The sequence below is a fragment of the Leopardus geoffroyi genome, chromosome E3, assembly GCF_018350155.1.
Source record: "Leopardus geoffroyi isolate Oge1 chromosome E3, O.geoffroyi_Oge1_pat1.0, whole genome shotgun sequence".
NCBI classification, from domain to species: Eukaryota; Metazoa; Chordata; class Mammalia; order Carnivora; family Felidae; genus Leopardus; species Leopardus geoffroyi.
The window spans coordinates 38,786,095-38,802,895 of record NC_059340.1 but is presented as its reverse complement, the minus strand read 5'-3'; the positions used below and the strand labels follow the sequence as shown (position 1 = coordinate 38,802,895).

Here is a 16,801-nt window from a genome sequence, read left to right as displayed (position 1 = left end):
TTAAAGCGCCCCTACTCTGGAAAGGGCTCAGGCACCAGGGTGGAGACGTTTGCCGGGTCTGGTCCAAACAACTTCACTCTCAACAAGAGGGAGGAGAGGGGGAGAGACAGAGACGGAACAGGAGACAGACACCCCAGGTGCCTGAGAGGGGGTCACTGAGGAAGCCCCCAGGCAAGTCTGAGAGTACCAAGCTGCCCTGGGAGCGCAGACCCCTTGTGGCATGTTGGCCGGGCCAGGGGAGGACGTTGGTGGAAAGTGAGAGTGCTGACTGAGCATGGACTGCGATGAACAAAGTCGCATCAACGCTGGTTCAGCCACCATCACACATGTGGGACGGGAGTGCAAGGTGGCAGCAAGACAGACCGGTGGAGTGTGGGGGACCCCGGATACCTGCTCGAGTTTTCTGTAAGCCTTCAAACTGTTCTAAACATTAAGCTGACTTTTAGGGGCACCTGGGTGGCTCAGTCGGTTACGTGTCCAGCTCTTGACTTCAGCTGAGGTCATGATCGCAAAGGATAGCATGGAGTCTGTTTGGGATTGTCTCTCTCCCTCTCTGCCCCTCCCCTACTCGCATGCATGTGCTCTCACACTCTCTCTCAAAATAAACTATTTAAAAAGTTAAAATTACACTTAAACTTACTTTTAAGAACTTAAATAGATTCACCGCACAAAGTTCAGAAAATATAGCTAAATAATTTAAAAAAATAAAAATAGTTTTGTTTTGTTTTTTTTGCTACCGAGAGCAACAAAATTTTGGATTTTCTTCTTGGAGTTGTGCCTACGCACATATGCGGGGGGGGGGGTCCCCCATGTGTGATGCCGCACCGTCTCTTCCCCACTGCTGCAAGCATCTCCCCATTTCGCCCCAGAGCAGCCCCATGGCCGAGCGCCGTCCGGAACGGGAGCCAACGCCTACCGTGAGGGTGAGGTGTCCCCAGGACAGGACCCGCCTGCTGCTTCCGAGAACTGGACGCAGAGAACACGGACTCTCTCCAGCATGGGCAAGTCCCTTGCTGGGAACCGCCACCAGGCCAGAGGTGGGCATGTTCTCCTCGGACAGGACACACAGCCCGGGCCTGTGTCCCCCTCAAGGAGCCCCTCTCTTCAGAAGCAGAAGCTGTGCTTGTGGCTGCTCCACCTTCCTCCCTGCTGTGAATCCCCTGCTCCCCGAACCCTGGACTCGTGTTCTGACTCAGGCCACCTCCTCTCCGAGATGCAGGGCAGTGGCGGAGACAGAAGAGCCACCTCAGGCTCACAGCTCGGCTCTGCTGTCTTGCCGGAACTCCCAAGTTTCCACTAACATGTGGCACATCCTTCAAAGGTCTGCCCGCCAACAGGATCTCCTGCTATCCCCCCAGAGACCCTGGCGGGGCAGTGTGGTCATCAGAGGACAGATGACAGATCCCGCCTCCAGGGGGACCCCAACGAAAGGAAGTCGGGCCACCGTGCACCTGCGACACAGACCCCAGCTGAGGGCACAGCCCCTCACTCCTCGCGGGTGTTCACAGGCATCTCAGTACACAGCCACTTCCTGACTTCTTCCCCCAACGTGCTCTCCCCCCTCACCCCCTCCCTCGTGCAGAGGCGCTGACACAGCGGCTCAGACCCCGGACACAGCAGGGCCCAGAGCTGGGACGCTCCTCACGGGCCAGAGAGCCGCTGCTCCTCCCCAAACACCCCATTAGCTGCTCACTGCCTCTACAGTCACGAACCAAATCAAAACTCCGGCCTCTCCTCACGCATCCCGAACGCAACACGCTTGCTTCCAACTCCAGCCCTCACACGCCTCCTCCTGTGGTCGGCAGCTCCTTACCTGGGGCCCCCTGGGCTTCTTCCCAGCAGCTCGGCCTCGGCCACCGCTCCAGACAGGCCCCGCGGGAGCACCTGCACCTGCCCGGTGGCGGCGCTCCCTTCCTTCCTGCTCCTGCTGCTGTCCCGGCACACCCCTCCCTCACTTGTTCTTCCTACTAGGACACGCCCCCCCCCCTCCCCCCGAAGGCAGGGATGGAGTCTTCTCGAGTCACCACCGCACTGCCAAGCACGGAGCCCGTGCACGAAGGCAGCGCCAAGGTGGAGGGCTGGCACGTAACAAAGCGGAAGAAAGAGGCCCGCCAACTGAGGGTCTTGTTCTCAGGGCAGGTCCGCCCGGCTCTGTCCGCCCGCCCCACTCAGAGATGCCAGAGCAAGCATCTCCCGTGTGCCTTCTCCTATGTGATGCGTCCCCAGCACCCATGTCTCAGCTCACCCCGCACGTAGTGTGGGCTGTGCCCCCCGGGCTCCAGTCCTGACCTGCGGTGGCTGGTGAGAAGGGGAGGGGGCACATACGAAAACATCAGCACAGAGAAGGCCACGGCCCATGGGCCCGACGGCACGAATCCACGCGGCCTTCAGCGTGCAGCTGGGCCCGCGGGGTCTCTTTACCTCCGTGGTCTCACTGGCTGCACTGCTCTCCTCCTTCTTCCTCTCTTCTTCTTCTTGCTCCAACTCCTTAATGCTCTCCTCCAGCACATTGGGCCAGAAGTCACCCTCAAAATAGGGCAGCTCCTTGGCACTGGTGAGCCTGTCTTCGGTCGCTTGTTTGAAAATGTCCTGGAAAGTGAAGGAAGCACGTCCGTGAGAAGAGGGAACTGAGTGACGCTCCCGGGAGCAGGTGCAGGGGTCACGCCACCGGGAGAGGACGGGGCTGTGCGACGTAACCCACGAACAGCTGAGATCAGATTTCAACAGGCACCGCGGCTTTCAGAACACCAGCTAAAACTCCCGGTGGACTGCAAATAAAGGCTTCTATGTCTTTTGTCTACGCTCTTCTTTTTTTGAGAGAAAGAGAACACAAGCAGGGGACAGGGACAGATGGACAGAGAGAATCCCAAGTAGGCTCCACGCTCAGCTCGGAGGCCAACAAGGGGCTTCATCTTGCGACCCTGCGATCATGACCTGACTGGAAATCAAGATTCGGACGCTCAGCTGACTGAGCCACCCAGGCGCCCCAATGCTCTTTCTCCTTCCTACTCCTCGTAGGTGAACGCAGTTCTAACGTGCGTGAGCACGAGAGGAAGACACGCCATCCCGCCGCCACGCCCTGTTTCAGCACCGGGTACCTTGTAGTCGTGAATGATCCGTTCCGCAAATGCCTTGTCCAGCATCTTCTTGTACCACTCCTGCAGGCGCTTTGGTTTGGGGATTTTCTGATCAGGGGGGTGGCAATGGAAGATATAGTCATCTCCTTCACTCGGGGGGCAGGCCCAGATGTGTCCTGTTACATACCTACGGGACACACAGACACAATTCAGATCAAAGTGGTGACTGAAAGCCTCCCTGCCTTCAAGGAGGAACAGGGGAGAAGCAGGGACCAAAGCGAGGAGAGAAATAACTAGACGAAAAGAAAAAACAAAGAAATTACCACAACACTTGTGGTAAAATGTAACAGGCTCAGAAAAGCTCAGTGCAGGCCCCGTGCGCTGGGGGAGGAGTGTGCGGCCGGGCAAGGCTGATCTGCAGCACACGAGGGCACACCTGGAAATCGGCCCTAAGATGTTCCCTCTCAGGTGCGCGTGGCGGGCGGGGGCCGAGGCTCCAAGGGCACACGGTCAGCACGGGACAGGGCCCCGGGAGACACGGCTCTCGGGTGTGTGGGAGGACTTCCACCCAGGAACGCACTGCCTTTCCTAACCACTACTTCCTGTGCACCAGAGAGGCTGGGTGTTTCTCTCTAAGGGGCGAAAGTCAGAATAAATTGGTCATTTGGTTAGGGACCTATCAATCAAATACCTCTAACTTTTTCAAATTTTGCAAAAGAAAGTGACAGGTCTAGAACGGAGAAACAGAGATGTCCAGAAAGGCAAACATAGAGAGACAGAAAGCAGACGAGGGGTCGCTGGGCGCAGGGGCGGAACAGGGTTAACAGTGAACGGGGGCAGGGATCCTACTGTGGGGAGGACAATGCTCAGAAACTGACTTATGGCCACAGCCACACCGCTCGGTGACATACCTAAAAATCACGGAAGTGTACGCCTAAAATAGGCAGCCTTTGTGATACATAAAATATGCCTCAATAAAATTAAGAAAATTAGAAAAAAGAGCAGGGCACAGAAGGCAGATCTGCATGGCCCTAAGGGAAGGGGGCCTTGGGAGACCATCGATCTAAGGACGTTAAAAGAAAAATACGTATGACTTAGGGAAAAAAATACTCATGTTATTTCGTAAAATACACAATAAAAATTAAAGCTGGATTTTTTATTAGTTCTGAATAAAGTGGAGTAAACTCACCCCAATTTCTTCACGTATTCTAAATATCCAATAAGGATCTCATGGTAAACAGCGGTCCGGAGGCACCGGGGCCGGAAGAAATGAATACTGTCCAGATAAGATATGTATACACGCCTAGGATGGGGAGGGCAAGCGGAAAGAAATTAATTCAGAGTTCAGGATACACCCCAAACTTGAAAGCAAACACCAACATCCAAAAAGCTCCAGAGACAAATTCTGTTTTGTAGCAGTTACACTGGCCACAGACAAGATGTAAGAAAACTCTCATCACCAACCGCCACTGCCAATGAATGATCTCACTCATCGCTGAGCCGAGAAGCAGCAGGTTGCCCACCAGGACCGCCAGGGAGAGGCCGGGGCAAACTAAGAAACGCCACCTCCAAGTCCCTGTCACCTGGACTCCTGACTGAGCGTGAAAGAACTCTGGATAGAGGTTACAAGGCGGGGGCCCGTGGAGGAATCCCCACCCCTTCTCTGTGGGCTCACCTGCCCCAGGTAAGACAGGGACAATGGCAAGACCAGGACCGGAATTCGTGAGTACTCACAACATAGAACAGGCTCTCATCAGTCATCAAAACCCTTCCCTTCTCATTGGCTTAGGGTTAAACTACACTAACCAGCTTGGTCAGTTAAGCGTGGCTTATTTGATTTAAAGCCAGTTCTGAAGCACATGACTTCTCTACAGTATTTGGGGGCCTGGTCTGCTGAGCCGCACGGGCCCATTAACACGCACCCGAGAGGAAGAGGAGGAGGAGAAGGAGGAGGAGGAGGAGGACGACGACGATGACTACCTTGTGTTTGGAGGGGGGCAATCGGAGCCGTACTCTTGCACGTGCATCCCAAAGAAGCACACATCCACTCCGTCAATTTCCTCAAAAGCAAAGAGTGCTTTGGTTCGATACGGGAAAGATTCAGACATTTCCCCGGAATCCACAAACCTGGAATAAAAGAGCCTGAGATTTGCACGTGTCATCACTTCCCGGATGCTTTACAAACAAGACCCTTGGCCCTGAGTCCACTCCGTGCACAGGAGCAGGAGGCCTGGTCACCTCCTCTGACTGCTGGCCCCAGTGCTCAGCCCAGGCAGACAAGCTGTGACCCTATTCTCTGTGACACAGTCTCAGTCAGAAATTTTACGTCCGCTAATGAATGCGGAATACGGAGAGAAGGGCTCACTGTACGTTATATGCTGAAAAACCTTTAAATTCTACAAACTCCCAGTTTAATCTTTTAGTAATCTCTTCACCCAATGTGGGGCTCTAACTCACAAGCCCGAGATTAAGAACTGCGTGGTCTTCAGACTGAACCAGCCAGGCCCTGAAACCTTGCCAGAAAGCAGGGCTTTTGTTAACCAGGTACGGTGACCCCTCAAAGAACACTTCAGAAAACAGCACAACATGTGCACACAAACCGTGACTTCATCCCAGGCTTGACCTCCACAGTCTTGTCTGAGCTGGCCACCACCCGGACAAAGACCTCCCCGGCTTCGGGATGATTCTGTCGCCGCAAAAACTTGTTGACTCGGTCTTCCAAGTGGTTGCCCAATCGCGTGGTCTGTAGTCCTGCAAAGTCCAGAGCAAGCAGGTGAGGGGGCTTCGCATGGGCTGTGGAGAAGGTGGCTGAAGCCAGAGAACCCACCTTTCTCTTTCAGTGCAGTCTGATATTCTATGGATTAACGTTTTACAAATCCAGAAGGGAACTAGCTTGTCCTATGTGGTAAGCATTTCATAAGGGAAAGGTGGACTTGGGACCTCAGGCACTCTGCACGCTGACAAGTGCTATCATTTAAATGCCCACATATTTCCATCTTTTTCTAGACACAAGGGCAGAAGAGCCACAAAGGCAGACTAAAGGCTGTGGGGCAAAGCAGAGGGAGCACACACAGGGGCCCCACTGAGCCCACCTCCTGCCTCCCGTGCCCAGGCCCTGGTGAGAGTGCCCCCACAAGTCTGCCCATGGCCAGAATCCACACTGCACGAACTCTGCCTTCCCCGAAGGGCAGGGCATACCTCTCCCCTTCCTGCCCAGCTCGAGGGAGTCCCGCATGCAGCCTCATACAGCCTTTGGAACGCATCCCAGATGGGAGCCCACAGGGCATCACTACCTACATCAGCCCTAGACCCCCTCCACACCCTCTCTCTCCCGGGGACGCCCCAGGCGTGGCCACTGTGACAGGAACACTGGGCACAGCAGAAAAACTCTTTGCACAAGGGGAAAAGACTAGAAGAAAAAGTTACAGAAGGTTAACGCTGATAATTTTCTTTATATTCATTGATTTTTAAAACACTACATAATGAGAAATGTTTTTAAAAAGCTATCTGGGATTTTATAAGATTCCTTACTAAGAAGTATCTGGAAAATTTAGATGGACTTTCTAAATTCCATTTTTGTGCAATAAACACAGCAATGGTGGAGTTTTTCTTGTATGTAAGTTGTACCTCCATAAAAGTGATTTAAAATGAAAAAACTACCATGACCAGGAAATAAAAACCCCACAGAAAACGAAGAACTTGACAAGTTCCACCAATGAGGGGAGAGCGGATTTATGATCTATCCCACACTCTGGCGAAGACACACGGCGTGCACAGCTGCCTCATTACTCTGTGAGTGGCGGGGGGCGGGGGGGGGGGGACCCTCGTGTTTATGCCCCTGTGCTGCTGCTGAGCACGGCCTGTCCCCCTCACAAGGCGCTTTCCAATCCTGAAAGGCGGGACACAGCTACGAAGGGCCACCTGCCACGGTCCAGCGTCTGCCCTTCCCTTGTGAAAACAGGACCTCACACTGTGATTTTCAAATAGCAAACGGAAGAATAAACCTTTAAAGTTAGGTCTTTACTTTTTCCTTCAAATCACCTGAATGACCTGTATTAAAAAAAAAGTTTCAAATGAGACAACACAGGACCACCTTGTAATAAACGAGCACCGGGAAGACGGAGAGGCGCCCTCTGAAGAGCCCCAGTGAACACAAGGGTCCTCTGGGCAGAAGAGGGGCTGCTCGTGCAGAGGCGGTCCCCGCAGGAATGATTTCGGGGAGCGCCACGCCCTCCCTGTGTGTCATGCACAGTTCTGCCTCGTTCCGCTATGCTTCCCAGTTTCCCGCTCGTTTTCCCTTCCCGGGGGCCCGCCTTATGCCGTGGGGCCTGCCACACACACGTCGTCACAGATACGTGCAGACAACTTTGGGGGATACGGGGGTAACAGTGTCAATGCAGAGTCAAGAAACCAACGTCCTGAATCGTAGTCTCCCTTTCCCCCAGGCTTTCAATGTGCATTTTCACCCAAACCACGTGACGGGGACTTTTCTGTCCCTTTACGGGCTCAAATCCTTTGGTGTCTGCTTTCTGATGTCGGGGTCGCCCCATCTCCAGGGAGGCCTCTCACAACCCTGCACAGGGGCTCTGGCTCGGGGGCGTCTCCAGTGGTCCTTCCTCCCTCTACCCGGCTGGGCTGCGTGCGCGGTCCCAGGCAGGGAGGGGCCCGGGGGATAGTCGCTGACTCGATGGAGGTACGGGGCTGGCACAATTGCACAGGCGGCAGCCTATCCTTTGCAGCCTACAGACCCTCGCAAAGGCTGTGCTCACACGTCTGCGCGAAGGGGTGTAGGGGTGGCCAGACTTCCGAGGTCCTCTTCTGTCAGTCAGTCAGTGTTATGTGTCTCTGACGCTAAGGCTCACCTCGTAGGCCTGCTCTTGGGCTTTTCTGTCCCCCTCCGCCACCAGCCGCAACTGCTCTCCTACCCAGGCCCAGCTCTCCTGGCAACTGTGCTTTGGTCATGAGGCTCTGGTTCAGCAAGGTGTTTCTAGGCTGCTGACTGCTTGAGCGATCTCACTCAGAACAGACGCTCTAAAGCAGGGGTTCTCACCTGAGGACAACTGTGCCCTGGCCCTGGGGGAACATGTGGCATTTCTGAAGGCCATTTCTGATGGCCACCGCTCAGGGGGGCGGGGGTAGTGTTACTGGCATTTAGTGGGTAGCAACCAGAGATGCTCCTAAATTCCTACAGAGCATAGGACAGCCCCCATAACAAAGAGTCATCGGGGCCCTGAATGTCAATGGTGGCTCAGCTGAGAAACCCTGAGCTAAAGAAAAGCATTACAACAGTTTGGGAGTTTATCGGCATTTCAACAGGTTTTACAAGAGCGAGGTTAAGTTATAGGATAATTGTCCATTTTGGTAACAACAGTCTTTACCTGTTACCACTGAGTTGGGAAGCCCCTGGAGTGGCTTCCTCCTGGCCTGCTCCCCGCCCCCCCCCCCCCCCCCCCGGCAAGGGATCTCTCTCTCCTGCTCCCTGCCCCTCAGAGGCCCTGGGTCTCACTGGGGATGCCTCGAGCAGTGTGCTAGCCGCGTGCCCTGCTGGGGAGCACCGGGCAAGTGGGCTGTCAAGGTGCTGCTGCAGGTGGCTTTTTTACTCGGGGTTGCTGTGAACTCGGCAAAGGACAGTTCGGGAACGACACGCTGCGCAAGGGGCTCCCAGCCCTCGAGAACCAGGTCGACAAAGATCACGATGGAAAAGGAGGCTCTCTCCAAAAGAGTCAAGACTACCCATGAATACTTGAACTTCAAGTCGCAACGGGCTGCCCTCTACTGTGGAAGGACACCAGCTGCCCCCTAAACACAGCAGCAAAACGCATAACCAGTCCTCAGGCAGACCAGGCTCTGCCAGTCCCAGCAGAGAGGGCCACGCAACTGCCCCGTGCGGCCCAGGGCTGAGCGTGCTGGTCACAACAGGATGCCAGAGTGGGGTGTCTGTGTGTGTGTTGGCGGGGGTCAGATTTCTAAGCTACCTGAAAAGGATCTACTGATGCATTTTCTCTCAGAGTTTTCTAAATTTTCACGTAGAGCACGAACGGACCGTAAATCTGGTTTTCGGGCAAAGATCAGGCCCAATGATTCCATTTAGCGGTGCTAGAAAGTGAACTTGGCACAGACCCCCGGACAAATGGACCCCACAGCCACATACTGAGAGGGGCTGAAGGAAGACCAGGGAGCGGGAACAAGCACCTCACGCACAGATGGGGGAACAAAAAACCTTTCCACAACTTACTCTTCGCACTGAACTTGTTTTCTTTCCGAGTTCTGCCGGTTTTCTTCAGGCAGTTGTCGCACACGAAGCTGTAAAAGAACGGGTGTGATCAGATTGCATAAAATAGTCTCGCCACCAAGACATGCGGCTTAAGTGCTTTGCTGGCAGCATCATTCACAAGTGAAGGGGCAGAGCGCTTTGAGCCCACAGTCCCAGCAGGCAGACGCTGAGGACACAAACTGAGAAGGAGCTGCTGTCGGCTTCACTGCAGGCCCCTCCCTCCACTCGGCGCAAAGGCTTTTCCCAAGATCACAGGAAATCACCAGGAAATTACTCACCCCGAAGGCCAAATGATGTCATAGTGCAGAACACAAATCTGATGCATCTTCCGGCCACACTCCTTGCAATCGACAAAACTGGAAGACAAAGAGAGTGTGCTGTAATGCACATGGAAACATACAAGGGAGCTGTCCAAGGGAGCCGTCGGCAGAAGCTTGGGTACCGCGTTCACATCTTGTCCTCTGATCACTTCCAGTGTCTGTGGCACTTATGAATGCCTCTGCTGATTGCTTCAGCTGTATTTTACTTTATTCTTTCCCTACGCCCAACATGGGGCTTGAACGCACGACTCCAAGATCAAGAGTCACGCACTGCACCGAATGAGCCAGCCAGGCACCTCTGATTCAGCCATATTTTAAAAATGCACAGGCACAATATTTTCTGTGAGAAAGCTGGGCTCCTCCACTTCCCTGTACAAATGCCTATGCCTTGCTTCTCCCAATCTCCTTTGCAATCAGAAATGAAACTTCACTTTCAAAAACTGCTATGAAAGACGCGCATTTTACAGGCCAGTATTTCTGATATTACCACGCATTTCCAAGACCAGTGCCTGCACATGTGTAAACGGACTCAAATGACCGAGAACAACACTTGCACGTTAGAAACACTTGCTCTTAAGCTGAGGTACAGGAAGCATCTGCTCCGAGTCAATCACAAAGGTGGGAAGCGCTAAGCTGATCGGCAAGTGATGGCCTTTGTTCGAGTCAGCACTGGACAGCAGGGGCGAGGTGCTACTCACCCAGCCCCACTGCGGCTCACCCGGCTGTCACCTCAGCCGGGAATCTTAGTTGCCAACACGCGTGGATGCGCAAACCTGTTTCCTCAGCCACCCGCTTAACCACCACCACAGCTTACGTCTGGAGGAATGCTGAGGACTAGAAGGCACCACACCTCCTCCAACTCTGCTAAGTTCCAGCTCTTCCTATCAGCCTTGACGCTGAGCCCGGTAACCTGACGTACGCTCTCGACACTGCCTTGAGTCCTGGGCCCCCATCTCTCCTCTGCCCCTGCTGAGCAAGCCTTCAGCCACGGATCCAGTCTAACTCTGCCTCTCTGTTCCTATTTGGTCGGGATGGGGAAAGGACACACATGTGCAAAACTGTGTACAACAGCAGCACGAGTGCCTAGTTCATGGCCTGCCAGCACTCTGCAGCATCCTGTGCTGTTGCGACCGCCACCACCACCCCCCGCCTCCCATGGCTGCTCCGTCTGGACCTTGCTCTTTGCCTCTAGTGCTGCCTTGCCCCCAACCAGCTCCTTCTCTGAAACCTCAGCAGTGGGGCTCATACTCTGTGTTAGGAATTTAAAGGGTCACCAGGCAACAGTTCCCTGTTTCTGTGCCCCCTCCAAAGATACTCCACTCTCAATGTTTTCCTATGTGACAGAAGAGGACTATCAAAAAAAAGAAAGAAAGAAAGAAAAAAGTATGTGCTAGGGGCGGCTGGGTGGCTCAGTCAGTTAAGTGTCCAGCTCTTCTGTTCGGCTCAGGCCATGATCTCATGGTTTGTGGGTTTGAGCCCTGTGTCGGGGTCACCACTCTCAGAGCGGAGCCTGCTTGGGATCCTCTCTCTGCCCCTCTCCTACCTGTGCTCTCTCTTTCTCTCTCAAAATAAACAACAACAAAACTATGTTCTAGACCTTATTCTATCAATTTTCAATTTCATCCTCTCCCCACGAACCATTATTAACCACGTGGCTGGCTCCTGTTCCCATGTTTCCTGTTCATGCACAAGCATCTCAGCGGCCACCTAGATGGTCTCCTTCCTCACCCGCACAGTGTGGCTTCTCCTACCAAGAGGTGCTCCTTTATGTAGGTCAAGCTTCTACTTCCTGCCTGAGCTGTTGCTCTGAGTCTCTTAACTAGCTTCCTACTGGAAAGCAAAGTCATTTCCTGGCCTGGTGAATCCACCTCACAGATCCAGGATGATCTTTCCACAGCAGAAACCAACGAAGTCCTTCAAAACCTCCAGGGCACACAGAGGAGATCCGTATGTCAAAGAACAGTGTAAGTGGCCCTTCACCCAGGGCAGGGGAGGTTCACATAATGTGAACAATGGACACAGAACATCAGGACAGACGATCCACTGGTGATGAAAAATACGGGGCACAGCCTCCTCACGCACCAGGCACTGTGCTGAGGCTGGAGCTCGAGTAGCTGCCGTGCCCTCCCCTATTTGCCTGGGCACTGCTGCTGGGAAAGCCTGGGTGAGCTCCCAACAGGAAAGCCCTTCAAAATGAGCCCCTGGTGCAAAGTCTGCATCTTCCACCGCAGCATTCGACCCCCCCCCGCCCAGAGCTGGGGCGTTGGGACCAAGGGAAGGAGGACCTATCTCTCGGCTCCCAAACATCCCATGGTGTTGGAGCCTGTGCTCACCGAAGCAACAGAACACGATGGGCACCTCCACACGCTGGGGTGCTCTGAGCACTTGGCTTTAGGGACCTGGAGACACTGCCACATGGAAGGAACTCTGAAGCCTCTTTAGGGGTTATCGCAAAGCAAACTTTGCAAAAGAAGCATCCTCACTGACCAGTGGAGACAACAAGAGGATCTGACAATGGCCTTTGGAAATACACGAAAGTGGCAAAAACATACGCCAGGCCTCCTGTTACTCGTTTTTAAACAGTCGTTCCTAAAAAGTTTCCTTTCTGAAATTTCCCGTTAAAAGGTGTTAGCGCTACCGCAGCAAATATTCTTATCTTTAGTCTCTAAAGAGTCACACTAAACGGCCTCTCAATAACCATGATGACGGAGTTAGCAGAAAGGTTCTGAGAGAACCAAAGCATCCATCTAATGTCATTGCTGTTAAAATTCAGGAACTGGACAGGATGCTGCAGAGACATACATATTTTGTTTGAGGTAAAAAGAATGCATATCTGAAATAACTTCACCCAGGGCAACCCACTCCCAACATTCCAAAGGGGCCTTCTCCTGCAGGCCCGTCACAAGGAGGGATTTTCCCGATCTGAAGCTTAAAATCCAAAAGTCAGAAAGAAATCGCTTATCTACTCACGGTTCAGGATCTAAGGTATCATTTTTCTTCTTTTCAAACTGATCCTTTGAAATTGTCCTTGTTTAAAAAAAAAAAAAAGGGAAGAAAGAAAACTGTTAATTAACTAAATGTATTTCTGGAGCATGAACTACAGGGTCTGTGGGATATTATAACTACTTTTTCAAATAAAAAGTAAATAATGGTCAGCTGAAATCTCAAGTATAAAACTTATTTCCACAGAAAGTACTATCATATGTTTTTCTCCATCTGCCTTGGATATTTCCTCCCAACTATCACCAGGACTTATTATAAGATTTAATTAAGACCAGTCAAAATATGATGCCAAAATCGTGTTGAGACCCAAAACTATAAACTGTCAATTCAATCTGTACGGTGAATGACTCCTGGATCTGACTGATAATTGGCATGATCAACTCTTGTAATGGTAACTGAATTAGATGACACAAGATCAGCATCTACTTGGGGATATTTGACTTATTTTTAAAGAACCGAGTATTTGGTTTCTATACGGTCCTTTTGTTATTATCAGTGTATATGCGAATTATTTCTGATTCACAGAGTTATATAAGCCAATTATTAATCACGAAATTGGACCAAATAGTTAGGATTACAAGGGACGTAAAAATAAACTGAATACAGAGAAGGTCTGTCATGTCAGTTTGTATGTCTCACTAGTGGCCACGATTTGTTCTGTGTCTGGATAAAGTAAAGCTGACGTGCAGAGTCCATGGCCACTGCTCGGGCGAGAAGCCTTCCCACCGGTGGTGGACTGTCACACTAGCAGGGCAGGAGTCATGACACAGTCAGGAGAAAAGAGAGAACCACAAGATGCTGGCAGCCCTCGGCAGACCCGGTGGCCGGCAGGCTTTCGGTATCTCAAGCACGTGCACGAGTTGACCATTCAACTGGTGGGTTCGCCTCTTCTGGCCACATTCTATGTGACCGCTCGGAGGTGAACTCCATCAGGGGATAAGCTTTGGGGAGGAAAAGGTGAACTCAGTGAAGGAATGAATGGACCAACTCAGGCCTGTGCACGCTGGGGCAAGTGCCACAGCTCCAGCCACAAGGAGGCAGGTTTACCCTCCGGGGTCTCACTGCCTTCCGTCACAGGCTCTGCAGCTTAGAGGACAGAGAGTTCAGTAGAAGATGGGAAGAACGCTAAAGACGGGGTATGTACACACGATTCGGTCTTCGTCACTGCCAGTTCTGTCAAAAGGGAACTGGTTTCTTAGGTCTGAGTGAAAATTTACAATTTCCCCAAAGGGAGGAGGACCACCACCAGGAAAAAGCAGGATTTTTAAACGAAGAGACACAGTGAGGTCAACAGAGACCAGTCCGCTGCTGCGGAGGCTACGGGTGTCACAGTCTCGTGAGGAGGGAAGAATGTGGAGGTGGCAGCCGTGTCTAGCTGAAGAGCTACCTTCTGACGCAGGAACGTGGGCGTGGCGAATATGAAAAAACACACCACCCGGAAGTCAAAATGGCAGAGGTGCTTCCCTTTGAATCGCGGACAAGAGGGACAAAACAATTACGAGTCAACCCCGAGAAAAATAACAGCACAGTACTTACGTCTGGGGTTGTGAAGGGTCGTCACCCAGGGTAACATTCTCCCCCTGGATCTCTGTGAAACACTTCTCACAGAAATGATACCTGTCAGCAAGAAGGCCATACTTGGGTGAACTGGTCCATCATAACACACAGCCACCCAAGCAACGAAGCCACCAATCAGAGCAGGGCAGATCACCACGACGAAGGGGGGGCGTTGTTGGTTGATTGATGGGTCAGTGAGGACAATGGAAGGAACAGGGGCAGGTGGGGAAGGGCAGGATTAGAGAACAGGGGAGGGAACAAATAGCACAGACATGAAGGTAAGACGCAAACACCGAGACAACACAGAGCAGAAAGCCAAGGCAAAGCTTGATTAGCATTCGGTCTCACTGCACACATCACAGGCCATCATCACTAACAACGGCTGGGCTCGGGCCAGCTCCGAGATGCAAACGTTTTCAAGGAGTTGTTAATACTAGAATTGCAAGGAGCCTCAATTTAGGAGTTCGAATTTTGTTATTACTTCAGAGAAAATCAAATATAACTCCAGGGTTTGCGATGGAGAAGTTTTACTTCGAACAAAACAGTCTGACAAGGGCCTTAAAAAAGCAATTATTTTTCAAAACGGAAAATTTATGCTTGACAGCAATGCACAGATTTTATTTCCGGTATTAAGCCAGATCTTTTAAAGGTATGAAAATGTTGGGCACGCAGAACCGGTTTTAATTTTTTTCCTGTTATTTTTCTCATGTTAATCACTTCGTTAAATGAGTTACAATACGAATGAAACCAAATCCATATTCTGGACAAACATTTAACAGAAATGCAGTCGGGGTCAAAGACTTTCCAGCCATTTATCAGTATGAATGTACAGAGAAAAAAAACGGTGATATATTGTATAAACAATACAATATATGTAAGTCCATGAACAATCAATCTCAAAGACTTTGAAAATTCAGTTCTAAGGCTTTGGTTTAAACTGTTTGGTACTGGGACCAATCATTCACCAATCTGAGATCCTCAGTGATTGACTGCTCTGACTTGGTGACAATCCAAGTTAAGCAAATTTGGAAAGTTGATCTTTATAGCACAATCTGCATTTGAGAAATTATCCATCACCCCAATTTCTTGTAAGATAATACAAGCCTGGGCTCAAGCTACCCAAGAAGAACAATTAAAATAAAAACTCTTAAATGTTTGGAAAGGAGACGAATGAGAAATCAACAGAAGTGCAGGCTGACGCTGCATCAAACAAGATGAGCACACAAGAATACTGTAAAAATAAACAAGCCGAATGGAGGTGAATTCACAAGCGAAAAGGATGAGTAGAAGGTAGTGGCAGCAGCACGACAAAATGCGGTTTTAGTGCTCAAAACTACGTCTACAAGATGCCAAGAGGATTAGTGTTAAAGACACTGTGACGAGACTCGGAGTGCCACACCGCACGGACACGCGCAGGGGACGCGGCAGCTCGCAGGGTCACTCACGCACGCGCACGCGCACACACGCCTGCAAGGACGGAGGCGCAGGCCCCCACCCGGCCGTCTGTCTCCATTCCTGCTCACATCAGTCCCCAGCGAGTTCTAATTCTAGTCTTAATTACACACACTAAGCATTCTGTCTGCTGGACTTCACCGACTAAACACACAGAGTCAATTAAAAGCACAAAACTTCAGAGTGCAGCATCTCAAAGTGGTCCGATCTTTCCGTCTGTCGATGAAGGCATGACAGACTCACTGTGGGGAGGAACTGGATTAATGAAAGTTTCTTCCCGGGACCAGTTTACTTGTGATGATCCAATCAATGAATTCTGCCAAGAGTAAAAACTCTGACCAAGAACAAACAGATAAATATTGCTGTTTAAAAATATCTACATCTATGTTTTTGTTTTGTTTTGTTTTCTGAATCAACTATAACAAGATGCTGGCTATTCACTATTTTGGAAATGTTCTTACAGAGCCTTAAATCATGTGGTAAACAGGATTTCCATGTGCAGGAGGGCGTGATCGTCACTGGCAATTAAAGTGCAGAAACCATAAACCAATTCAGGGGCAAAAAGAACAATATGCAAAAAAGATATCCCCCTCAACATGAACTATTTCTCTTTTAAAAATAAAACTTGTAGGGGCGCCTGGGTGGCTCAGTCGGTTGAGCGTCTGACTTCAGCTCAGGTCATGACCTCACACTCCATGAGCTCGAGTCCCGTGTCAGGCTCTGTGCTGACAGCTCAGAGCCTGGAGCCTGCTTCAGATTCTGTGTCTCCCTCTCTCTCTGCCCCTCCCCTGCTCATGCTCTGTCTCTCTCTGTCTCAAAAATAAATAAAAACATTTAAAAAAATAAAAATAAATAAAAATAAAACTTGGAATTGAGTGTTCCAATTCATTTTATGATCAAGCATACAGCCACCGCCGGCTAGCGAAAAGGTGAACTCGTCTGGAAGCGAAATCGCCACAAAAGTTACACGTGAGGCAAAACGGCTTTAAGATCCTGGACAGACTCTTAGCCCTTATTCAAGCAGGACATCAAGCCCAGCGACATCCAGGAAACAAGAACCATCAGCCCATCACTCTCCGGCGGAGGAAACTAGCCCGGAGCAAAGCCCTGATGCCTTA

At 51.2% G+C, this 16,801-nt stretch overlaps 1 protein-coding gene across 6 annotated transcripts in view; it reads right to left on the bottom strand.

Moving 5' to 3' along the window:
• LOC123589147 (CREB binding protein) overlaps nt 1-16,801 on the bottom strand; it is a 129,314-nt gene that overhangs the window by 6,292 nt on the left and 106,221 nt on the right. For 5 of the 6 annotated variants that reach the window (XM_045460826.1, XM_045460829.1, XM_045460828.1 and 2 more), the window contains 9 exons: nt 14,211-14,321; nt 12,642-12,698; nt 9,630-9,707; nt 9,313-9,380; nt 5,678-5,828; nt 5,058-5,204; nt 4,267-4,380; nt 3,099-3,264; nt 2,422-2,589 (listed from right to left, as the gene is read on the bottom strand). In XM_045460826.1, the coding sequence (XP_045316782.1) occupies nt 2,422-2,589; nt 3,099-3,264; nt 4,267-4,380; nt 5,058-5,204; nt 5,678-5,828; nt 9,313-9,380; nt 9,630-9,707; nt 12,642-12,698; nt 14,211-14,321 (1,060 nt within the window). The remainder of the gene's footprint in view (nt 1-2,421; nt 2,590-3,098; nt 3,265-4,266; nt 4,381-5,057; nt 5,205-5,677; nt 5,829-9,312; nt 9,381-9,629; nt 9,708-12,641; nt 12,699-14,210; nt 14,322-16,801) is intronic. The other variant, XM_045460827.1, reaches the window with a different exon arrangement.